Source organism: Cannabis sativa, chromosome 5, assembly GCF_029168945.1.
Source record: "Cannabis sativa cultivar Pink pepper isolate KNU-18-1 chromosome 5, ASM2916894v1, whole genome shotgun sequence".
Lineage (NCBI taxonomy): Eukaryota > Viridiplantae > Streptophyta > Magnoliopsida > Rosales > Cannabaceae > Cannabis > Cannabis sativa.
Window position 1 is genome coordinate 5231298 of NC_083605.1, and position 26206 is coordinate 5257503.

Below are 26206 nucleotides of genomic sequence, written 5' to 3' on the forward strand. Positions count from 1 at the left end.
TTGTTGTGCATAGGAAGCAATTCCTAACAAAGTTATCATTAGACTATCAATTTATTTTTTGTTTGAACTCTTAAAGTGCATTAGATTAACATTATATTAGTACTACATTAAAAATATATTTAAAAGTATCTGTAAGTGTTACAAATATATAAGTGTGCTACAAACATAATAATTTTTTCTTTTATCATTTATTTTTAAGGACAAACTTAATAATAGGACAAAGTATCTCTAATGTCACTGTACTCACTCCATCATTCATCTCCAAATAATACCTATTTTTTTAATAGAAAATAATACATATTTTTAAAGTAGAGTAATTAATAACTAGCACATTCGCTAGGTTAAAACTTATGGTCAACCCAACTCGTTTTTGGCTGAAGCTATGGCGTTGAAGGAGGCGCTCGGTTGGGTGAAGGAAAAGTGGGTTGAGGGGGTATGTCTGCTGGTGTGGTTGTGGAGTCGGACTCACTACTGCTGGTGCAAGCCGTGCAACAGAAGAAGCGGTTGTTGTCTCCAGTGGGGCATTTGATTTCGGATTGTGTTGCTCTTATGCAATCCTCTCTTTTATTTCCTATTTCAATTAGTTTTGTTAAACGGTCCGGGAACCAGGCGGCTAATTTTTTAGCTCGTTCTTCTGGTTCTATTGCTGGCTGTGTTTTCCGCAGGAGTTTTGTCCCTGCTGGTTTGGAAGCTATCTTGGTAGTTCATTTGATTTAATAAAATTTTAATTTTTTGGCTCAAAAAATAACTAGCACATTCACTTATATATTTTTCATTGCACAACATGTTTTTATCATTATCTTAAAAAGTTATAATTTTATTTGGGAAATTTGAATTTGTATGCTTAATAAATAATAAAATTGGATACCTAATAGAATAATACCCCATATTTAAAATATATGACCATTTTTCTATTATGCCCAAAATACCCTCTTTATTTCCTTCACCCCCCCTATCACTTCTTCTCTCTTTCCCTCTCTCTTCTTTTCTCTAACCTGCCCGAAGCTACACAAAGGGAAGGTCAAATTTTTGCTCCTCTATTCTCATCTTTTTCAGCTCACTACACTAGCAGTTACTGCACAAGGCTCACCACAAGGCTCACCACATAATTTCTCTCATTTTTGGACGAGCATCATACACTAACTCATGGGTAATTTTTTTTTTGTTTGTGTAATCTTGTTTGTTGTTGTTATATTTAGTTTAGAATGTTATTTTGATGCTTGATCTGTAGATTGTTGCTGTTATTTGGCTGTTTTTTCTGTTAAAAAGTTTACTGCCTGTGAATTCTGGATTTGTTCTGGTTTTCTGCATTTTTGTTGTCGGGCCCGATGCTGGCCCGATGGGGGTCCGATGAGCTGAAAATTTTGATGGCAGGGAAGACGGCCCGATGGGTCCGATGGTCGGACCATGTGGGTCCGATGGTCCGACCCGTTGTGTATTTTTTTTTTTTTTTTATTTTTTGGACCTGGGTCCGATGCTCTCCATATGGGCCCGATGGGTCCGATGGTCGGACCATGTGGGTCCGATGGTCGGACCCGTTGTGTATTTTTTTAATTTTTAATTTTTTATTTTTTGGACCCTGGGGTCGATGCTCTCCATATGGGTCCGATGGTCGAACCAATCGGACCCCATCGGACCCGATTGGTTTTTGGATTTTTTTTAATTTTTTTAAAGGATGGTCCGATGCACCTCCATGGGGTCCGATGGTCGGACCAATCGGACCCTACTGCAACTTTTTATTTTATTTTTTTATTTAATTAATTATGATTATTTATTGTTTATTATTGTATGCTTAATTTATTTTGTAGTGATTTATTAATATTTGTGTTATTAATTTTTCTTTTATTAATAATTATTATTTTATTATCAATTAATAATTATTTTTTATTATTAATTATTATTTTTTATTAATTATTGTTTTGTTATGAATTATTAATTATTGTTTTATTTTTTTTAAATAATAATTGTTTTATATTATGAATTATTATTAATTATTGTTTTATTAATTATTGTTATATTTTTTTATGATTTTAGTAATAATTATTAATTATATTTTATTATCAATCAATAATTATTTTTTTATTATTAATTATTGTTTTATTATGAATTATTAATTATAGTTTTATTTTTTATTTTTTATTAATAATTATTTTATTATTATTTATTAATTATTAATTATTATTTTATTATCAATTAATTATTATTGTTTTGTTATTAATGATTAATTAAGATTTTTTTCGGTGAGATTTTTGTTGTAAATTATAACTGTGTTTTTTTAAATGTTTGTGACAGATTCAACTGTTAATGCGTGTGTTATGTATAATGGTGTTTGGGAGCTTGATGGTAGAGATTGGATTTATAAAGGGAGTGCCGCTTTGACAATTGACATTGATCCGAACCTAAGCTACTCGGAGTTTGGTTGATGTTTTGTACGAAGAAGCCGGATGTTGACAAAGCGGAGTATGACTTGAAATTGGAAGTAAATTACAAGTACAGGAAAGGCTATGAGTATCCTCCTGAAGTTATTCGAAATGATAAGCGTGCAAGGTACTTTTTATCTACACTTGCGAAGAAGCCAGATGAATTTATTCCTTTGTTTGCGACTTTGTTAAAGAAGAATGTTTGGGTTGATCCTAGTCCCACACCAAGTTCTGTTAAGGATAATCGTAGCGAGGTTGGGAGTTTTGTTCCAGAAACAAATCCAGAGGTGTTGGTTGCGGATGTATTACCTGAATTAAACACTATGATGCCGAGTGCTGATATTGTAGCACAAATGCCCTTCATTGATGGTTTTTGTGATGGTCTAGACCCTGAATATTATGTTGAGGGCAATGATGGCGTAAGAGACGACGAAGGTACAGAGGCCCCTGCTGCTGTACCTTTGAACTTGACTCCACTATCGTACCAAATACCACCGAGGCCACCGAGGCCACCGACACATAAAAGAATGCCTCGTAGAGAAAATTGCCAAACACCTGGTACTAGTAGTAGTCGTCCAGGCGAAACCAGTCATGCTAGAGGAACTACTGACAGTACAGGTCCTAATAATGGTAGAGAGACCAATGATGTTAGTGGTCTTACTGATGCTCGAGGTACCAATGTGACTGGATGGAGCGATCCATTTTCTTCTTCGACAAGTTACGGTAAATTCAAGGAGAAAATGTATACAAGAGAAGACATCGAGGATCATAGTCATTATATATCTACGGGTGGCACACCAGGCGGGGAGTTACATGTGGGAAAGTTTTTTAGAGACAAAGAGCATTTAAAGATGGTTGTTGGCCTGTATGCAATGAAGAAAGGGTTTGACTACTACGTTAGGAAGTCCGGTACTGATATTTGGTACGTCACATGTAAGGATACAGATTGTGGGTGGAGATTAAGAGCGAAGAATAACGTACTTTCTAACATGTTTGAGGTGAGTACATTTCATAATGTACATACATGTTCCCTTGATCTTCGAGGAAAAGATAACCGTCAAGCATCACCTGTAATAGTTGCCCATCTAATTAAGGATAAGTTCACAACTGACGGCTCGGATCAGTTGCCCTCTGATATAAGAAAAAGTATGCACAAGGATTACGGGATCCAAATGAGTTACGAAAAGGCATGGAGGTGCAGAGAGAAGGCAATACACCTGTCTCGGGGTACACCTGAAGATTCGTACTCTTTATTACCTAGTTACTTGCACATGCTACAGTTGCGGAATCTAGGTACCATCACGGATTTTGTGGTAGAAGATGGTCGCTTCAAGTATTGTTTCTTCTCTCTGGGTCCTTCTATTCGGGGGTTTAAGTTTTGTCGACCTGTTATATGCGTTGATGGGTCTTTCTTGAAGACTAGGTATGGTGGGCAAATGTTGTGTGCAGTGGCTTTGGATGCAGGGAGTCATATCTTTCTGATAGCTTTTGCTATAGTTGACAGTGAAAACCACAATTCCTGGACCTATTTTATGAGAAAATTGAAAGAAACGATTGGTGATGTTGAGAACTTAGCTTTTGTTTCGGATAGGCATCAAAGTATTGTTCGTGCTTTGGATATCGTGTTCCCTGATGCACACCACGGTGCATGCTACCACCACATTATTATGAACGTCAACCACAAGTTCAAGACTGACGTCTTCACGAATCACATTTACACGTGTGCGTACACGTATTCAAGATCAGAGTTTCACAGAGAATTCGAGAACATTCGGGCCATGAATCCAGCGGTTGCAAAATATCTTGAGGAAATCGGATTTGAAAAATGGGTCCGGTCGTACTTTCCAGGGGTACGTTACAATGTAATGACGAGCAACTGGGCTGAGAGCTTCAACAACACAACTAAGGATGCAAGAGGCTTGCCGATCACTGCTGCTGTAGCATTCCTGAGGTCCAAAGTCCAGAAGTGGTTTGCTTCACAAAAAGAAAAAGCTGACAAGTGGACGAAACCCCTAGCACCAAAAATGGAGGAGGACTTGGCATTGCATTTTGAAAAAGGTCGGTTTTTGAACGTTGACTCATGCGGGCCTTACACGTTGCAGGTTCACCCTGGAAGAACAGTTCTCACCGGTGGCGTAGTGGACTTGCAGGAAAAGAGTTGCACTTGCGGCTTGTTCCAGTGCATGAAGTTTCCTTGTCCTCATGCATGTGCTGCATCTCAGGAGCGAAGTATTAGCGTGTACACACTATGCTCGCCATATTACACAACAGAATATTGGAGGAGAATATACGAAGGAACAATTATGCCAGTTGGTGACGAGGATGATTGGGAATTGCCTGATGACATAAAGAACATGACAGTTGGAGTGCCTGTTGAGAAGCAACCAGTAGGGCGACCCAAGAAGCAAAAGGTTGGAAGAATTAAGAACAACCGAACTGCTTGTAATGGTGAAAGGATTATCAAATCACGAAAATGTAGCAAGTGCGGTGCCAAGGGACACAACAGAAGCACTTGCACCTACCGAGGTTTAACATAAATTTTTAGTTTATTAGTATTGTGATGCGCTGGACTATTATGTTATTTATATTTATGGTGTAAAATATTTTTAATTTGTGGCATGAACATGTGTTGTACTGTTACGTATTTCTTAGAAAATTATTTCTAAACTTTGTTAAACATCTGAGCCAAAAACAAGTTCTACTGATAACATAAAATAATTTTAGTGAAAGTAGTTTGTTCAAATTGAAAAGTGTAAAAGTAAACATTGTTCAACAAATATAAAAAATTAAACATCTAAAGTTCATGCCAAGTTCTGGTAGAATAAATCTACTGCCCATCTCTGGCGAAAGAGCGACATATGCTGATCATGTACTCCATCGAATGGTAGATCCAATAACTTATGCTCAATATGCTCTATGACGTACATTCCACAATCGCCGCTGCAATAGTAGGTAAACGCAAAATTTAATAAACCATAGAGAATATTATAAATTTTTTTTGTTAATTAATAAACATACTATAAAAAAAATGCATTTAAATTACCTCGATTTTGTCTGAGGTACAACTTTATTGTCCATTATATCCCAGTCGAAGGGTCTGACCTGGCTTTCGGAGGCTGTCATTTGAGGGACCATCACCATGTAATGAGTGTCACATACACCACACTGGTCCACCAATTTGGCTAGTAAAGGGCACCACACATCCATAAGCGAATTCAGTTCGTCTTTCGTTAGAGATCCAAGACTCGAATCGAAGAGGAATATCTTCCACAACTCAAGATTGACCTCCATAGCGATCCAATGTTTCTGTCCGTTCAAGAACATGGCCATGTATATGCACTCCATACCCTTCCAAGAAGGCAAAAATTGGTTTGGATCCCCACGAAGGAGTTCCAAGATGGACTCATCCCAAACAAAACCATCATGGTCAGTATTGCTCTTTCAAGCATCCCACCGACCCATCAACGATGAGGTAAACCAAGATGGCATGACAGTACACTTACGTGGGTACAACTCCGGGAAGAAGTGTTGCCTCCTCCTCATCATATGGAAAGGAGCATCCAAATGCTGCACAGCACATATAAATAAGTCAGCACAACCACATTACAACATTAAAAAAAAATAATAATAACAACGGTAAAAAGCAGTAAATAACAACATATAATACTTAGTTAATAAACTTACGTCATCAGAAAGCCATAGTTTGTCTGTATTTAGGGTCGAGAACCAAGCCACGCCACACAGACCGGTGAAGACGTCCCTCGGATACTTGTTTCCGATGGTTCCCACTAACCAATTTCGAAAACTATGTAGTAGCTTCTCATCAACGGGCCGAAGTGGGTCAACATTCACATTGGTTGTTGATGGCTTCATCTTCTTCTTCATTTCGGTGTACTCGTCAAACCACCTTGGCCTTTTCTTCGTTCTCTTCTCCACCGGTGTTGGAACGGTCTCTAAAACCTGAACCTCTGAATCTTGGGTATCTCCAATGGACGTGACCGACATGTTCTGAGGTGTCTGGAGTACATCTTCCACATCATTAGGTCTGTAATCATTCGGAAGAATGAACTCATCATCTCCTGGAGACACGGCGTCTGGTTGTGGCTCTGCCTCTGCGCTGGGCCTTCTCTGATCTCCCATAAGAGCCAATAGGGTCTTCAAGTAACCCATTATCTCATTCTGCCCTTTCAAAATATCAGTCTGGCCTTGCTTCAAAGCAAGCTGTTCCTTTTCAACACGCTCCAATCTTGCCAATATGGCAGAAGATATTGGCACCTGAGGCTGTGAGGTGCTGGGAATAGATGCTGACTGCGGCATAGATGCAGAATCGGGCATTGAGGCAGACGGTGGAACAGAACGGGCCCCTGATGGTGGAGAATGTGGTGGTGTATCATCTCTGAAGATTCCAGCTTCCTCCGCTCGTTGTTCTAGCGTGAGTGCAAGCTTTGAAGCTTGGCTGCGCAAACTATCCTGAGTAGGCGGGCCATCATTGCTAATAACCAATTCCTCCATATCCACAAATAGAGGCGCCTCACCTCCAGTGACGTGGCTCAAAAACTCGACCTCATTACTCCGCGGACATAAAACGGAGTACACTGTCAACTGCAAATTATAACAAATTGATTATTAGACTTAAATTGAAATAAAATAAATAAATAAACGTAAGCAAATGCAATGAATTAACAAACTCACTTTTTTTGCAAATAATCTGATGACTTCCTCTTTCCCGAGTGGGGCATCCTTACTTTCCCAGTTCACCATTCGTGGAAAGCGATGCGATCTTCTGATTGCAAATTTCTCAGCAAGCTCGAGGATGGACTCATAAGCCCAATACTGCAATGCTACAGCATATCCATAGGCCGAATACTTTGACTCCTTCTGAGTCGTTCCCTTCTCAATCTTCTCATCCATATGCTTTTTCTTTTGTACGAAGTCCTTACTCCAAGTATCTTTCAACAAGTTGAAAGAAATTTTCCCCCACGGGTAATTGTAGAAAAAAGGGAGGTCCTCAACCATTCTAATGATAAATGGGGGAACCAGGGTCTTCTCTTCTTTCCCAGTCAGAACACCCATAACGAACAGCACCAAACCCAACTTGTAACAATCATCCTTCTCAGTGCAGCTCGATCTCAAAGACGCTGCGCAGACGACCAATGCTGATAGATGGATCCCCATTAAAATATTCTACTATCAAACGGTCTGACGTCGCCCTCTCCGAAACCTCAGCCTCAGTCGGTCCACGTAACAAATTAAGCCCAGTCACCAAGGCAAACTCAGTTCGGCCGAATCGGCATCTCTTCTTTGCAATATAAAAATGCACCTCATCATCTTTATCTGATTTTATCTTATGCATGAAGAGTTGATGGATAAGAGCACCTGAAAACGCTAATGGCTCTCTCTCAAAAAAATTGTTGAAAGGGGATTCCTCCTTCACCCTTTCCAACAACTGCATTTGTACAAACTTGGCTTTTACTTTGGGGTAATAGTAACTACCGCCCCGCCAAGTAACACGACCAGTGTAATGTTCAGACACTGGCAGTAAAAGTCGTGGAACTTTGGAAGACTGCACAAAAAAAAAAAACAATAATCAATAAATAATAAAAAATTAATAAGACAATAAAAATTAATACAAAAAATAATAATTAATAATTAAACAATAATTAATAAATAATACAAATTAATAATTAATAATTAGTAAAAAAATAATAATTAATAAAACAATACAAATTAATATAATAATTAATAATTAATAATAAACATTAATTAATAATTAACAAAAATTAATAATTAATAACTAATAATAAACAATAATTAATAAATAATAAAATAATAAAAAATAATACAATAATTAATCATTATTAATAAAACAATAATCAATAAATAATAAAAAATTAATAACACAATAAAAATTAATACAAAAATTAATAATTAATAATAAAATAATAATTAATAAATAATAAAAATTAATAATTAATAATTAATAATTAGTACAAAAATAATAATTAATAAAACAATACAAATTAATACAATAATTAATAATTAATAATAAAACATTAATTAATAAATAATAAAAATTAATAATTAATAATTAATAATTAGTACAAAAATAATAATTAATAAAACAATACAAATTAATACAATAATTAATAATTAATAATAAAACATTAATTAATAATTAATAAAAATACAATAATTAATAAAACAAGAAAAAATAATACAATAATTAATAATTATTTAAAAAACAATAATTATTAAAACAAAAAAAATTAATACAATAATTAATTAATAATAAAAAGAATACAATAATTCATTATTAATAATAAAACAATTATTAATTAAACAATACTTAATAATTCAATACAAATAAAATAATACATAAAACAATTACTAATATTTAAAAAAAAAAACGAAAAAAAAAATCAACTTCCATACCCATCGGGCCTACAATCGGCCCCATCGGGCCTACATACAATCGGCCCATCGGGCCTACACCTGCCCCATCGGACCCCTAACCTACAAAATACCCCAATCGGACCCTTCGAAGCAGACCATCGGGCCTGCATGAAATCGGCCCATCGGGCCATCGGGGGTCCCATCGGGCCATCGGACCCGATCCTTTATTTCCCAAATTCGGTCCATGTATCGGGCCATAGCATCGGACCCATCGGGGGTCCCATCGGGCCATCGGACCCGATCCTTTATTTCACAAAATCATCCCTACATCGGGCCATAGCATCGGACCCATCGGGGTCCCATCGGGCCATTGTCTTCCAAACCGATTTCTTAGCCTAAATCAACCCCTAAATCTAACAAATCCGTTCAAATCAAACCCTAAAATCAATACTCTATGTCATAATCACTCAAAACAATAACAAAAATAAAAAAAGAGGTCGGTCGAACATACCTTGGCCATTTCCGTTTGGGTCGTACGCGGTGGAGGATGGCTGGACCTTCGTACGCCGTGGAGGGGGGCTGGAGAATTGGTCCTGCGCGGTGGAGAGGGGGCTGGGGCTTCGGTCGTACGCGGTGGAGAGGGGTCGGGTCTGCTCATCGTGCGTTTGGGCGAATTTTGGTTGGGATCCCTTTTGGTTTGAGAGAATAGGGGACGAAGAGAGAGAGAGTGACTTTTCAAATGAGGGGGTAAAATTGGGTTTTAGTAAAATGTATCCCACTTTACAAATTATATCTACTATTGTATTAGGTATCCAATTTTATTATTTATTATGCATACAAATTCAAATTTCCCTTTTATTTCATTGTACTATATATATTTATATATATTATCCCTGATAACCAAGAGAGTTAATTCTGTTAGTTTTAGTTTTGGTACTGTTACATTAGTTAGTTAGTTGTTAGCAACTTGTTTATTTTCTCTGCACTTTTCCTTTTCTGTTTTCTTAACAGAAATCTGTTATGTAATTGTACCATTCTTGTGTTCTATAAATAAAGTGTAAATCCTCATTATTGAGGCAAGTATTATAAAGCAATCCTTTGTGTTACTCTCTTTCTCTCTCTGTTTCTCCCTGTTCTCTAAGTTTTCATGGTATCAGAGCCATTGACCTCTGTCAATGGCGTCTTCTGGTGACAACTCGTCCCCAGCTGGTGTCTCCGATCCTGGTGCAAACCCCTCTGCAATGGCAGCTCAGTCCTGGAACCCGTTTTCTCACTCACTTACTTCCTCTCTAACCATCAAACTCGATCGCACAAACTTCTTAGCATGGAAATCACAGATTCTTCCCACTGTGATTGGCCATGAGCTTGATGAGATCCTTCTCACTGATCAGTCTCCCCCACGGTTTCTTCTCAATAATGCTCCAAATCCTGCTTATCAACAATGGCGCAAGAAAGATCAACTTCTTCTTTCTTGGCTTAGATCTTCAATGACCGAAGGGATTCTTGGCACTGTGGCAAGTTTTACTAGCTCCAATGGTGTGTGGAAAGCCCTGGAACAAAAATTTTCTAGCCAATCCAAGGCTCGATTACTACAACTAAAGAGTCAATTATCCAATATTCACAAAGGTAACCAATCAATTTCAGATTATGTTGACAAAATTAAAATTCTGTGTGATTCTCTTGCTGTTGCGGGTCATCCTATATCTGATATTGACTTGGTCCTTCATCTTCTAAATGGTCTTGGACCTGAGTATGACTCGGTGGTCTCTGGTATCACATCTCGAAGTGATACTTTCTCTCTTGAGGAGGTACAAGCCCTTCTCATGTCCCATGAAACAAGGCTTGAGCGACACACCACTATGATGGATCTCTCAACTAAGATGGCTGCTAATCTTACATTTGGGTCAAGAAATGGTGGATACAGATCTCACACCAATAACACTCAAGTTCGAGGCTCTTCTACTGATTCATTTTCCAGATTTCCCCCCAAGAATCATCATCCATCTCAGTACACCAGATCTCAAAACCCAAATCGCCCTTTGTGTCAAGTCTGCATGCGTTATGGCCACACAGCTCCAACTTGCCACTACAGGTTCGATAAGAACTGGATTACTCCCAAATCTGTAGTTGGCAACCCATCTCCACAAGCTCATCTCACAGAACAGGTTCTTGAATATGACCCTACTGCATTTGTGGCTCAAACCATCCCTGATTTTGGTGATGATCAAGGTTGGTATGTTGATACTGGTGCAACTCATCACATCTCCTACAATGAAGCTCCCCTTGACTCATCTACTCCCTATTCTGGCCAAGAAACAGTAGCCGTGGGTGATGGTAAGAAACTTATCATCTCTCACATTGGTAAAGCTTTCATTCCCTCAAAAACTTCCTCTTCTTTGCATCTTAATTCTGTCTTACATGTCCCTTCCATTACTAAAAATTTAGTTAGTGTTTCTAAGCTTACTAATGACAATCATGTCTTTCTTGAATTCCATAAAACGTGTTGTTTTGTTAAGGACAAGCAAACGAGAGCAGTTCACTACTACAAAAAGTATAATTCACGTCGGTTTTTAAGTGTCACTTAAAGAATTTACGTCGGTTTATAAAACCGACGTATATACCGTAGTCGCAAATAGTTTTTTATTAGCGTCATTTTTAAAATGACGCAAAAAACAATTTTCGACATTTATAAACCGACGCTAAATACTTACTTTTCTATTTTATTTTATGCGTCGGTTAAAAAATGACGCTAAATGTTTCGTGGCATTTTAAAACTGTCACAAAATACTTATTAAGTCGGTTTAAAAATGTCATATCAATTGTCAAAATACTTTTTTTTTTACCTATTGCGTCACTTATAAAATGAAGCACAAATGTAAGTAAGGAAAAATTATAAATTTTCATACAATTTTCCCCACCTGCATTATCAAATTTTAGAATAATTATAATAGTATAAACATAATACAAAAAAAGTTAAAATAACATTTTTAAAACTTATATAAAATTAATAATCGATTCTATTAACTACTCACATAATACCAAAATTGTTAATAGAATCGATTCTAAAACTTAAATTCCATGTATATCGTAAACTAAATTAAACTAATTACATATGCAAAAGTTAACAACAATCATAAAACTTGTTACTCATGTATTATAACAAAAATAATAACCTTGTACTTAATCTATAATCAAAGGCTTCACAAATTCGGCCAACTCATCCCGTACTGCATTGATATCCTCGTTACTATAGGGAGCGTCTGACTTAAACTGTAAAACAAAAGATAAAAAATATTAATCATTACATTAAAAGTATAATTAAAATAAAAAACTAAATGAAGAAGAGTTATACATGTTTAGACATGCAATTAATCTAATAAAACATCAACAATAATACAAACAAACAAAACAATAATTAACAGTACAAAAATGACCACCCATCCAACCGCAGTCATGCAATCCCGAAACTTACTTCACTATGGATGAATATCTAGGATATTCAAACTCTTTTAGGATTTATAAAATATAAAGAAATAAAGTTTAAGTTGCTTACCAATTCCAAGCTATCGTTCAATGAAAAGCTTCACACAATCGATAATTCAAAGGTTCTAATCTCGAGCTTCAGATCAACCTCACCGCCACCCAACCAGAAGAAATCGGGGTTAAGTTTTGTAATCGCTTCGTCCAAAATCACCTGAAATCAATTAATCACCCATGTGAAATTTCAAAAGCTGCTTTTGTTTTTGATTCCATACATAGGTCAATTTACAGCAGCTGCTGCCAAAAGAAAGAAAAACTAATCATGTTTTCCTTTTTCTTCCTTAAATCTAAGCACAACACTGAACTGAAAAAAGGGGTGCTCTGTGTCAAAATTTTGATGCAGTGATTTAAAGATCTTTTTTTTTTTTATTTTCTTTGTTAAAAGAACTTCATGTTTATGTCACAAACAGTCAAAGTAAGCATCATTTAACATCACTGGACCATACTTTTGTTTGCCTATGTTAATTGCTATCACAGAAATGAATGTAAATGAAAGCTCAGATTAGATGTGATTCAATTCAAAAGGACTTTAATGCATTTGACATGTCTACAAATGAATATCAAAATACTAATTAATTTATTTATTTTTTTTGTAACAAACCAGACCAAGTAAATAAAAGGTTTAATTCTCTTTTAGTAAAGCTAAAATAATTTTATTTTCTTTAACATATTCTATCCAAGCATGGCCTCAAAATTCAAGATCTTTATTCCTAAAAAAAAAGGGCAATATGTCAAAACTACAGCACCCATCAATATGTGTATTCTCCTCTAATATAAAAATGCATAAAGATTACCCTTTTAGGAGTGACAAAAAGTGGTCCTCCCTATCCAATTATCTAACCCAATAACAAAATCAACAACAAAACGATAAATCGACCTAAAGACCAACGATAAATAGGTTGTCGGTTAATCTTAGTCATGTCATCTAATATTGCATATTAGAATTAGAATTACAAAGATGACATGTTTTTTTACACTCTTAATTAGTATCGAAATCTGATATTGATTTTTTTTTGAAAACAAGTCTAGAGACCATGTTAGAATCATTATATTTCTATTTTTCTCCTATAATTTGAGACATCAACCAAATTCATTCCTCTAGGCTAAACTAAACACTAGACACCTTCAAATAAGGATTTAGTAAAAAAGGTAACTAAACTAAGACTTTTGCAATAGTTTATGGACCAAGTCTATGTTGGTCATTTTATTAGTAATACTAGGACACTCAAAATTCAGCAATAACATTCTCATTCCACTTTGAAATTTATCAGAAGAGTGGTCAAAATTTAATACCAGATAATTTGTGTGGAATTCGAAGTGTCCTAGCATTAATTTCCTTCCCTGCAAAATCCAATAATAATAATTATTATAATAATAACAATAGCAAAACATCTAGTACTACCCTCTACCTTAAGGAAAAACCATTAGAGATGTTAATGGGAAAATTAAGACAAAAAGTAGAGTTATGATAGATTTTTGTTTTATAAACTCCCATTACAGTGATAATATATATAGGTGATATATAAAAACTATGATGAGTTCTTGAATTTCCAATTAAAATGTAGATTTAACTTATAATGAAGGCCAACCAAAGAGAGAGAGATAGACCCTTCAGAATATTGACTACCAAATAAATGAATGAGTTCTATACCAAATATATTGAATTATATCGTCGCAATATATTACCTCACAATTTAGCATTTCTAATTACATAATTAACACTTCAAAATATCATTGTGGAATTATATCAAACACTTAATAAACATAACTAACACATTTCAATGAGAAATATAATCAAACACTTTACTGAAAAGCCAAATCAAAGTAAATTGGTTTAGTTTAAATATATATAATTACATGCATATTAATATAAAAGTAAAGCCATTCTTCCTGGCTCAAATGAACAAAAAGCAATACCAATAAATATTTTAATATCATTAAACTTGCAAAAAATAGCTTCTTCACCATAAAGATGACATGAGACATAATTCAGCATTTAGAAACCACTCTCAAAATTACAAAATGGGGGTTCTTTTAAAACATTAAGATAACCTGTCAATCACATTAGCTAGAAATCTATATTCATATTAACTAAGCGCCTAGCCAAAAATCCATGTTCCATTAATCATTTATTAAGAAAAAAAAAACATAACAGATCATAACTTAAACCATTTACAAAACAAAAAGAAGCAAGTAAACCAGTGGGAAGGAAGCAAGTAACCAGTGGGGAAGGAATGTTTAAAAGCCAGTAAAATCAACCCTAACTAAAATTTTTGCTAAACCAACTAAAAGGGCAAAACTTTTAACATAAGCTAAGAGTTTGAAATTCAAGACAAATTGAAAAACACAATCCTTCAAATTCTGCATTAAAAATCCTTAACAAAAGCAGTTTTTAACACTTCTCAAATGAGTAAATCAATCACCTAATTTTCATAAGACCTGTAAAAACTGAAAAATGTAATCTCTAATCAAACAAAAGAAATGAGAGAGAATAGAGAATCTGTATAAACAAAACATAAAAAAAAGAAGTAGAAAATATTATGAAAAAGAAATCTATTCCATAAATATTTCCAGTATGTACAAACTATAACTTTAATACTACAAAACTACTTCAATGAATAATTATGGGTGGGATTTTACACTACATCATCATCTATAGGAGAATCACAAAAGCAAAAAACTGTATTGAAAAAAAATAAACACACAAAAATCTGTAATGGAAATAAATTAAGCACTAAACTCAACCAAAATACTCACCAAGAATCCCTAATCTTTTATCATTTTCTTATGCAGTTATGAATTAGAAAAAACCAATTTTGAGTATCATAATTTCTTACAAAAAGAAAAAAGTTTTATCTTTGTCTTTTCTCTGTAATAACACGAAGAAGAAGAAAAAAAAAATCAAAACTCAATTTAGGCAAAGGTAACAACAAGAGAGAGAGAGAGAGGCGTATACATTATAACAAACCTCAAAATCTGAAAATTTAAGCAGAGTTATCCTTCTGCTGCTATGAGCCTTGCCTCAAAAACGAATCCCCTACTGAGACCATCACCACTTCCGGGCACACCATCTATCGATCTCCAATCCAGATGATAGATCGATTGACTGAGAGGGAAAGAAAGGGTGGAGGAGAAAGGGACCTGGTGAGAGATAGAGAAGGCGGAGGGTGGAGGTCTTTGAATCGCCAGCGGTCTTCGAATCACCAGAGGTTTTCAAAATTTCTAGGGTTCACGGATGATTTGCTCATGGTCTATGAAATTTTGGGTAATATGAACAATAAGAGAGTTTGTGTCATTTTGTCACACTCGCAACATGTTTACCGTCGGTTTGAAAATGACAGAGAAAATATTCGCGAGGCTTTTAATACAAAGCTAATAGTATATAATTTTTTTTCAACTTTTTCCTTTTGCCGTCGGGTATCTAATTAGCGAAGGATAGACAACTGACGCAAAATACCTATTATTCGTGTCATTTTTAAAACGACATTTACATTCATTGAGGCACTATTCACGTCGGTCAACGCGATGAACAGTCGCGTTGACCGACGTGAATAGTGAATTTTGTAGTAGTGGTTCTTGTCAAAGGGACACTTAAAGATGGGCTTTATCTTCTTGGAGATGATGGCTCGAACCTGTCCAGCACTTCCATTCAATGTCAGCTTGTAGAATCCAGTTGTTCTTTTGATTCTAAACACTGTTTCTGTCAACATTGTAATACATATGGTTCTCTAAATCCTTGTAATTCTTCTCATATCAATAAAAATACTGATTCTTGTTCTTGCTTTCAAAATCATGCTGCTGTGTATAATTCAAATTTATCTACTGATGTTAATTTGTGGCTAGGAATGTCAGTCGGGCCGGGCCCGGCCCGGCCCGCCACAAACCCGGCCCGGCCCGACATCACTTTGGCCCGGCCCGGCCCGGCCCGACTCCTTCTTTTGGCCTAGCGGGTCAAGCCCGGCCCGAGATAATCGGGCCGGGTTAGGCCCGACCCGGTTTTTTTTTTTTAGAATATTTATTATTTTGTTTTGTTTCATTTGGTAAAGTGGATGGTATTTAATTTTGGTGGTGGTTGAGACAATTCATTATAGACACTTTTTTTTTATTCATTATAGGCAAAACTTGATTGAGAAGAGTCTTCTTTTTCAGATCAAGTTCCAATTTTATTTCGGGTCTAGGATACTTCACTATTTCCCCCCTTGATGTGCAACTTTGCAACCCCTATGCCCACCCTGTGAGTGGCATTTCCTAATTTATTTTAACGATAGTACAATAATTCTGTTTGTTAGGTGGTCGAATAATATATACACTTGTGTGTGGTGCTCTACAGGAGATAAGTCCCGGTAAGTTCACCTACCACACCCTGACCCACCAAAGGAAAATAGGTTGTCAATAATCAAGCTTCTCAAAGAAATTAAATTTTTATTTTTTTTCCTTAAAAAAATAATAAATTGATTTTTTCTCAAAAAAAAAAAAAAAATCCTAAAGCGCACGCTTCCTCTCCTTCCCATATTGTCTGTGTTCTTCTCTCTCTCTCCCACTATATAAAAATGCATATATAGCGTTACCTCATCACTCCAAGAGTATTTCCAAACAGTGTATTCTTCTTTCTTGTTTCTTCCTATCCAGTTATACCCAGACCATACCCTCACTTTAAACTCTATATCTGTCTTCATCATCCTCAGGAAAAAAAATGGGAAGCATTGGGGCAGAGAGAACCATTACAGGATGGGCTGCCAGAGAAGAAATTAGAATTTGGGATTTTTTTTAGGGATTTAGGTTTTTTTTTTAATATTTGAAATCGGGCCGGGCCGGGCTCGACCCGAAATAATTTGTACCGGGTCGGGCCGGGCCGGGCCAGAAGCCCGATAAGAGCCCGAATAATTCGGGCCACAGTCGGCCCGTCGGGCCGGGGGCCCGGCCCGGCCCGCGAAAATGACCCAGATTGACATTCCTATTTGTGGCACTCCAAACTTGGTCATCCCTCACCCTCTGTCCTTACTAAAATCTTGAGTCAAGCAAATGTTCCTCATTCCCTCAAAGGATTGCAATTTTGCAATGCCTGTCAGCAGGGAAAAAGCCATAGATTACCCTTCCCTCTGTCTACTACTCGAGCAAATCAACCTCTTGCCCTTATCCATACTGATGTATGGGGGCCTTCTCACCTTGCATCTAAGGACAATTACAAGTATTACATTGTTTTTGTTGATGACTTCAGCAGGTTCTCTTGGGTCTTTCCAATGTCTGTCAAGTCTCAATCTTTTGAGATTTTCATTCAATTCAAAAGCTTAGTGGAAAAACAATTTAATTTGCCCATTAAAAAGGTTCAGGCTGATGGTGGGGGTGAATATCGAGCTTTTGAAAGATTCTTAAGAGATCAAGGGATCTGGTTTCAGCACTCATGCCCTCATACTCATGAGCAAAATGGAAGAGTAGAAAGGAAGCATAGACATATCACTGAAACAGGTCTCACTCTCTTAGCCAAATCTGGTCTTGACATGTCTTATTGGTGGCATGCTTTTCAGTGTGCAGCCTATTCTATCAACAGAATGCCTACTCCAGTTCTTAATAATCTCAGTCCTTATGAGTGCCTATTTCAGCAAGCCCCTGATTACAATATTCTCAAAGTGTTTGGCTGTGCATGTTTTCCCCACTTAAGACCTTACAATCACCATAAACTTGACTACAGATCACTCCAGTTGATATTCCCATTATCTGGGTCGACAATCAAGGAGCAGCATCCCTAGCTGCTAATCCTATTTTCCATGCTCGATGTAAACACATTGAGATTGACCAACATTTTGTTCGTGATCAACTCCTAAACAAAGAACTGGAAGTGAGATATGTGCCTACTATTGACCAAGTTGCTGACATTTTTACAAAAAGTCTTCCCAAGGATCGTTTTCAGTATCTAAAATCCAAACTCAAAGTGGTTACTACCCCCTTTCGTTTGAGGGGGAATGATAACCAAGACAGTTAATTCTGTTAGTTTTGGTACTGTTACATTAGTTAGTTAGTTGTTAGCAACTTGTTTATTTTCTCTGCACTTTTCCTTTTCTGTTTTCTTAACAGAAATCTGTTATGTAATTGTACCATTCTTGTGTTCTATAAATAAAGTGTAAATCCTCATTATTGAGGCAAGTATTATAAAGCAATCCTTTGTGTTACTCTCTTTCTCTCTCTGTTTCTCCCTGTTCTCTAAGTTTTCAATCCCTACCTATACCCGCTAATCCATGTATAAATTTTATAAAGACAGCTCAAACTTTATTGTGATATCTACGCAAGACGCACGAGAAATCCTTAAATTGCTCCTAAAACACTTCCACACTTCTCTATATATATATCATTTTCTTTATGCATAGAAATTTGTCAATATTCTCTTCTTTCTCTCTTTCATCAAAACTTTTAAGCTCCATTGATGCATTTCCGTATCTTAATAACTAAGGTAATAATCTGTTTCCCTACATCATAATGATTTTTCTCTCCATATATTATGTGTTTGACTAATTAATAAATGAATCTATTATTCTTTGCAGTAAGTAATAGTGCTCAAAATTAAGATGACAGAGAATATTAATAATGATAAGGTGGCTATTATATCTGAGCTACCTAAATCAATTAGTTGGTTAAAAGATGGTGTAACCTTATACCAAACCCAACAAACATCATATTATGGATAATGATCAACACCCTTTGCTCACCACAAACCCACATCATCTCGTGTCTTCTTTAGAGCACAACATTTATGCCCATCATAAGCCCTATGACTTGGCCACTATGTCAAGCCCTCGTTTGATCTCTACACATATTCCCTATGCATCTTTAAACAACACTATTAAGCATGATTCCAAGTCTCGAATTGTTTACATTACTCGAAACCCTCTTGATGCCATAGTCTCTACTTGGCATTTTTCGACGAATGGACACCCGGGTGGCCACTCGCAGCACGAGTGGGGTATGGAAGAGTGTGTGGACATGTTTTGTAGAGGTGAGGCTTGCTTTGGGCCATTTTGGGACCATGCTTTAGGGTATTGGAAAGTTAGTTTGGAGACACCTGAGAAAGTGTTGTTTTTGAAGTACGAGGATTTGATAGAAGATAGTGTTGGTCAAGCCAAAAGTGTTGCAAACTTTATTGGGGTTCCTTTCTCACAAGAAGAAGAGGCTAATGGAGTTGTTGAGAAAATATTAGAGTTGTGTAGCTTTGATAAATTGAAGAATTTGGATGTAAATAAACATGGCCAACTTTGGCCTAAGTGTGATAACAAAAGTTTCTTTAGAAAAGGGCAAGTGGGTGATTGGGCTAATCATCTTAGTCCATCAATGGTGGAGCGTGTGAACAAGATAATGAAAGAGAAGTTCAATGGTTCTGGTCTATCATTTAGAATGTCTTAGGTGGATTTTTTATTTTCCCATCTTAAATTAATATATGAGATGAGAATAATATTTACCACAATGTCATATGAATTATGGTAATCATGTGTTTGTTTAGTTGCCTTCTTATGTTTATTAATTATTTGATGTGTATGAATGTCAAATTAATTATATCAGTTTGGTAATTATTATTATAGTTTGTACTTTTTACTTTGTATTATTGTTTTAAGCAATTATTGGTGAAAATAAAATTTTATTTTAAAAATTGCTTTTAATTACAATTCCCTACAAAAAAAAAAATATATATTTTTTAAATTACAAAATATTCTTTGAAATAAAAGAAATATGTCTATACTCAGCGCCTTGGCAAAGATGGGAGTAGGAATCAAATGTTTGATATATTAGATTGGATCCATATGGGCAGCCCAAACATACCCTAAATCTTAAAAGAGAAATGTTAGTAAATAGCTTTATTTCTAACTTTAGTGATAGTTAATGTCTCTTTTTTAAAATAATTAAACAAATGTCCTTTTTTACTTTTTAATACCTAAAATATCCTTCATTATATAAAAGGTATTATGAAAATACCTAATATGAATATAACATACAAATACTATACATTAGAGTAATATGAGTTATTATGTCCTTTTTTATTTATTTATTTTACTGATATGTATTCTTTTAATTTTATTTTTATTTCTTTCCTTCATGATATATAATATAACATATAAACGATATACCTTAGATCAATATGAATATACCATAAACTTAAACTAATATACTATTAAATGATTTTTTTTCTATGATATACAATAGCATATAAAAACTATATTCTGCAATTATCAGCATAAATACTACAGTAAAAAATTAATATATCACCAGTATAGTGGAAAAAAATATATACATACCAAAAATTTAATTTAATATTTCACATATTTTTTTTTTCTTTTTCTTTCCTTCATAGACAATATTTTCTAGTGAAATATAACTATACCTCAAACTTATAATAATATTCCACATTTTTAAATTTCCGTCTTCGTTCATTATATATCATAGCATATTAAAATAATATACTACAATCTTAAACTAATATACTACCTTTCAATTTTTTTTAATATACAATTGCACATAAAAACGATACACTATTATACAAAATAACTATACCAAACACTTAATTATTCAAGGTTATAATTGTAATTTTATTATCAAACTTTTAATAGAATGGACATTTTGTTAATTTTTTATAAAAAGGGACATTTATTAACTTAATTGTTAGATTTAGGGTCATTTTGCATCTTGGCTCATGTTAAAAAATCGTGAATCATGTTTAGATTTTTTTTTTATTAGATTTACAATTTTTATTTTGGAAATCTAATGTAGATGATTTGGAAATTTAATTTACAATATGGAATCCTAACTTTCTTAATAGATCAAATATATTGATTCTTAGCTTAAGTGATTGTAAGACTGAAAAATTGTACACAAATTTAGATAAGTTTAAATTAACTTTCTCTAGTGAATTAATGGTACTATAGGATAAATTAACTTTCTTTTGAACACTATTAGTCCACGGGGCTACGTCCAGAGAATGAAATCAATTAGTAAAGTATCAAAGATTACAAAAGCGATTGACTTAAGCAAATTTAGACTCCCTCTTATAATTTCCTGCAACCTTTTGTAATCCACTTTGCTAATCTAATCTCTAAAACACACCAAATAGTAAACTCCCTTTAGCTATTGATATGTGCTTACTTCCTCCTAAAGTAAAGCTTAAACAAATTTTTTCTCGAATATGCTCACTTCCTCTCGAAATGAGACTTGGAAAAGTCTTCTCTCGAAGATCCAGGCTTGTTCAAAGCTTCTTCATCTTATTCTATGAATTGTAAGAGATCATAACAAGAGAATCAAAGCCTAGTTGAACATTCTATAATTTTATTGGAGAACATTGTCCCACATGGATTAAATGTAAAAATATTGAGCCATATATAAGAACATGGGCTACTCCACTCATTGCCAATTGGTTTTGAGTTGGAACCCCATGATTCTCAACATGGTATCAGAGCCATATCCCTAGCGGGCTTTCGATCCACACCTATCCAGATGGTTAGCCAGCCGCACGGGATCCAGATGGTGCAAAGACGCCTGAGATCTGAACAAAAATAAGCGAGCAAATGGCATGGCCTGTGATAAAGTGATTCAAGATTGGTGAGCAAAAATAGCCACCATCTTGAGGGGGGATATTGGAGAACATTGTCCCACATGGATTAAATGTAAAAATATTGAGCCATATATAAGAACATGGGCTACTCCACTCATTGCCAATTGGTTTTGAGTTGGAACCCCATGATTCTCAACAAATTTTTACAAAAGAAACACTCTTCTCACAAAAATAGATATAAAAATGTGAAACTAAAAGAGATAGAAACATTTGGCTGCTCTCTAGGTCCTATTTATAGAACATGAAAACCCTAGAGACAGTCACAAATACATTTTTCCAACTATAAAAAACTTTCTTAAAAAATTCCTTAATTTGCAGCATCAAAATCAAACTCTGTTGCATTAGATCAGGACCAAACAAGAAACTTTTCAAAATGGACCAAGACCACAATTTAGCTTCAATACCTGCCAAATAAAGTTAATTATTTAATCTGGTATAATCATGGCAAAATTGAATTCATCAATTAGAAAAATATAAAGTAAAGTTTCCTAAAAATAGGCAACTTTCCATAAAGATAATTCCTTCTATTGTATTGTATATGTATGCATAAAAATATTATAATTATACTGTATATTTTTTATCTATAATATTTTAAACTAATACTTTTATTATCAGTTGGTTGTAGGATTGAATTAATTTATGTATACCCTATGTAAATCAACATCAAAACCGTATAAGTTAGAACTTCAGATTTTCCAATTCAATTAAATCCGTACAAATAAAAATATGTGCAACTTGCAGATTTAGTTGAATTGAATAATACGGATTACATCAAATTGAATTGAGTATTTTATATGAACACCTAACTTCTAATAATAACATGTTCTTTTACAACTAATAACTTTGTAAAATATATATTACGAATAGATTACATGAAATAAAAAGAAGAATTACAACAGGTAGAAGTCAAATACAGATATTATTAACGTTCATCTCATCCACATATAGAAGTTCTTAATTAATAATAATAGAAAGAAACTATGAATAGAAACTTAAAACACGCGACAAGCCCTCCCAATTCTCACATATTAATAGTATATACGTAAATCTAATGTCTATATAAAACAAGCACATTCAATTAAGTACATACATTCCATTAATTCTCTCATCAAATTAACATTTCATTCAACAATGGCAAAGGATTACTTAGCAACTACACTTCTCCAATTCATAATCATTAGTGTCGCCGTGGTTGTTAAGGCCGATGATGCATCGCCAATTCCAGCCTCGAAAGGGGAATTGGAAGGCTGGTTCAGGCAGAATGTGAAGCCTGTAGCCGAGAGCAAGGGCCTAGACCCGGCCCTAGTGGCGGCCGAGTCAGGCCCTGCGAAAGTGATTAAGGTGATGGGAGATGGGAGTGGAGATTTCAAAACATTGCAAGAGGCTGTAAATAGTGTCCCTAATGGGAACACAAAGCGTGTGATGATCGTACTCGGAGGAGGAGAGTACAAAGAGAAAGTTAAGATCGAAAGAAGTAAGCCATTCATCACGTTGTATGGGTCACCTAAAGCAGTTCCCACGCTCACCTACGATGGCACAGCGGCCAAATACGGAACTGTAGATAGTGCCACCTTGATTGTTGAGTCTGATTATTTTGTGACAGCAAACATAATAATCAAGGTGTGTAATAATTCTAGAATATTTATTTTAGTGTTTCTATTATTATTTTTATAGGTATAATTTAGTATCAACATTCATATTTTTGAGTGCTTCTATAGTACTCACTAATATAGGTGCACTGATGGATTGGTATCTAGAAAAAAATTTTACTCCAATTTTTCTTTATAATTATGTATGTTATAGTTGTTTAAGATATTTTGCAAAATTTTATAGAATTTAGAATAATTTACAATATAGAAAGTAATGTTCAAACAGTCTATTTCATATGTGAATAAAATAAAATGGAATTACCCCATATAATATTTTTTTTAATTTTCTTTTTTTAAAAAAAAAAATTACAGTTTAAGCTACTCCAGTGATTTCTATGTATGTCGTTGTGTGGATTTTGATTGTAATTTTAAGTTTTTTCATTAGTTGCTATATGTGTTTTTATATGAATTTTCGTAAAAATGAAAAAAAAAACTATTTAAAGTGTAAAAATAAAAAAGAAAAAAAAACCTCCAAAATAAAATAGTCATGCGTATAACAGACAGTTTGAACATTATTTTTAAAGTGTTAAATTTTTTCGAATTTCTCAAAATTTTGCAGAATATGTTAAATAATTATAACGTACACGACCATAAAAAAAAATTGGACTAAAAAATCTCTCAAATGTCAAAATAGATAAGAGTGCATCACTTTAAAGGAGTACATTATATAATTTTTCAATATTTTTTATTTAAATTAAAATAAATTATACGCTTGTGATCATTTTTCTTAACATAAGTTATTTTGTTTATGGTTAGAATTCTGCACCAAAACCAGATGGTGTAAGAAAAGGAGCTCAAGCTGTAGCATTCAGAGCATCAGGGAACAAGGCAGCTTTTTACAACGTACGAATGTTGGGATTCCAAGACACACTTTGCGACGATAGAGGGTTTCATCTTTTCAAGGATTGTTACATTGAAGGCACAGTGGATTTCATTTTTGGAAGTGGGACGTCTCTATATTTAAACACTGAACTCAATGTTTTGGGTGACCATACAGGATCCTCTGTCATAACAGCACAAGCAAGAGAGAAACCTGATGATACTGGTTACTCATTCGTTCATTGTAAAATTGTTGGCACTGCCAAAGACTCCATTTTGGGCAGAGCTTGGCAGTGCAGCCCGAGAGTGGTGTTCGCCTACACTGATATGGCGGCCGGCGTTGTTTCGCCATTGGGATGGTATGATAAAGGCAAAACTGAATGTGATAAGACTGTTTTCTTTGGTGAATATAAGAACACAGGAGGAGGTGCAGCTACAGATGGGAGAGTCAAATATTTCAAGAAACTAACTGATGACCAAGCCAAACCTTTTCTCAATCTTGGTTACATTCAGGGGTCCAAATGGCTCCTTCCTCCCCCAACCCTTCAAGTTTAGATACCATATATATGCATGACTGGCTATCATTTAATTATGTATACATAACCCTCGGGAAAGGTCAGACCTACTTGTACACGTATTAAAATTTGGGATAAGATGAATAAGGTTTTATCCCAAAATATTTCCTCAAGATAGTAACTATTTTATTTGCTTACTATCTTGGTCAACTCGATCATAAGCGCCTCTTTTTTGGGTTCATTATTCCTAATCACAAGTAACTTTTTTTGCTTTACTTTTTGAGATCGGTATTTTTGAATTTTTGGTGGCTCTTTTTTTTTCTCACTATCCTAAATCACAAGTGGCTTTTTTTATTTTAGTTCTTGGATCAATTTTTTTTAATGTTGGGTAGTTATTTTTTTTTTTTTTTTTTTGACTCTCTACTTCAATCGGTTTTTTTATTATTATTTTTTTTAAGTCGGATAGTCGTTAGAGGATTTTTTTTTTTTTTTGCTCTGATACCATATTAGAATCTCGGATAAGATGAATGGAGTTCTATCTTAAAATCAATTGGCAATGGAAGGAGTAGCTCATTCATCTTATATATTCTATTATATTTCCACACATGAACAATATTATACTTTCTAACAATTAGGCATGTGAATGCCATATTTTTTTTGTTTAATTTTTACTTGAAATTTTACATTCGTGTACGTAACTTGTTTCACTTACCCATCATCAAAGATATATATTATATGAGAAATGCTAACAGACATATTAAGGGGTAACAACAAGAGATATATGTACTATTATTCGTGCAATCTAATATTAGCTTCCACACAAATTATTTTAATAAATGATGTGATCCAACCCGATCACAGTAACCAAGGTCAAGAACAAAAACTCATAAATGATCAAAGTTTAAAAGCAAAATAAATAACAGCAGTAGGAAACGAGATTGAAAAACAAATACAGATATGAAAATCAAAATTCAGCCATTGAGGCAATTCCCATTAAACAATTATATAAGGAGAGATTACACATGAATAGGTAGTCCCAATCAAGAACTAGAGAGCAATAATACACCAGAACTCTCTCTCTCTCTCTCTCTCTCTCTCTCTCTCTCTCTCTCTCTCTCTCTCTCTCTCTCTCTCTCTCTCTCTCTCAAATTCTCTCAGCTCTTAATCTTTATTACAGGTAAGAGACACACCAAAAAGAACCACCTTATCCTATAGTTAGTTATGTCTATTTATAGGCATAACTAACTTAACTGACATACCTAACAAACCGATATTACAGTT

General features: G+C 34.6%; 4 protein-coding genes across 6 annotated transcripts; 2 read left to right on the top strand and 2 right to left on the bottom strand.

The window, feature by feature from the left end:
* Positions 1 to 5221: 5221 nt before the first annotated feature.
* On the bottom strand, positions 5222 to 5765 carry LOC115715957 (uncharacterized). Its single transcript, XM_030644637.2, has 2 exons — positions 5464 to 5765; positions 5222 to 5360 (listed from the first exon to the last, which is right to left on the bottom strand). Exons 1-2 carry the CDS (start codon positions 5763 to 5765, stop codon positions 5222 to 5224), a joined length of 441 nt encoding a protein of 146 aa, XP_030500497.1.
* Positions 5766 to 7070: 1305 nt separating this feature from the next.
* LOC115717227 (uncharacterized) lies at positions 7071 to 15786 on the bottom strand. Of its 3 annotated transcripts, none has more exons than XR_009687782.1 (4): positions 15322 to 15786; positions 13647 to 13694; positions 9325 to 12507; positions 7071 to 7983 (listed from the first exon to the last, which is right to left on the bottom strand). XR_009687782.1 is itself a non-coding variant. In XM_061115313.1 (2 exons), the coding sequence occupies exons 1-2, from the start codon at positions 9469 to 9471 to the stop codon at positions 7534 to 7536; spliced, it is 597 nt and encodes a 198-aa protein (XP_060971296.1). In that variant the 5' UTR covers positions 9472 to 12647; the 3' UTR covers positions 7071 to 7533. The 3 variants fall into 3 exon arrangements, 1 of the variants encoding a protein (XP_060971296.1); XR_009687783.1 differs by having other exon boundaries at positions 9325 to 12083; positions 12367 to 12507; positions 13647 to 15786; XM_061115313.1 differs by lacking the exons at positions 13647 to 13694; positions 15322 to 15786 and having other exon boundaries at positions 9325 to 12647.
* A 2783-nt stretch (positions 15787 to 18569) lies between these two features.
* On the top strand, positions 18570 to 19918 carry LOC115717492 (cytosolic sulfotransferase 14-like). Its single transcript, XM_030646478.2, has 2 exons — positions 18570 to 18798; positions 18890 to 19918. The coding sequence occupies exon 2, from the start codon at positions 19026 to 19028 to the stop codon at positions 19743 to 19745; it is 720 nt and encodes a 239-aa protein (XP_030502338.2). The 5' UTR covers positions 18570 to 18798; positions 18890 to 19025; the 3' UTR covers positions 19746 to 19918.
* Positions 19919 to 23013: 3095 nt separating this feature from the next.
* LOC115717363 (putative pectinesterase 63) lies at positions 23014 to 25307 on the top strand. The gene is made up of 2 exons (XM_030646331.2): positions 23014 to 23562; positions 24348 to 25307. Exons 1-2 carry the CDS (start codon positions 23074 to 23076, stop codon positions 24963 to 24965), a joined length of 1107 nt encoding a protein of 368 aa, XP_030502191.2. The 5' UTR covers positions 23014 to 23073; the 3' UTR covers positions 24966 to 25307.
* Positions 25308 to 26206: the final 899 nt, after the last annotated feature.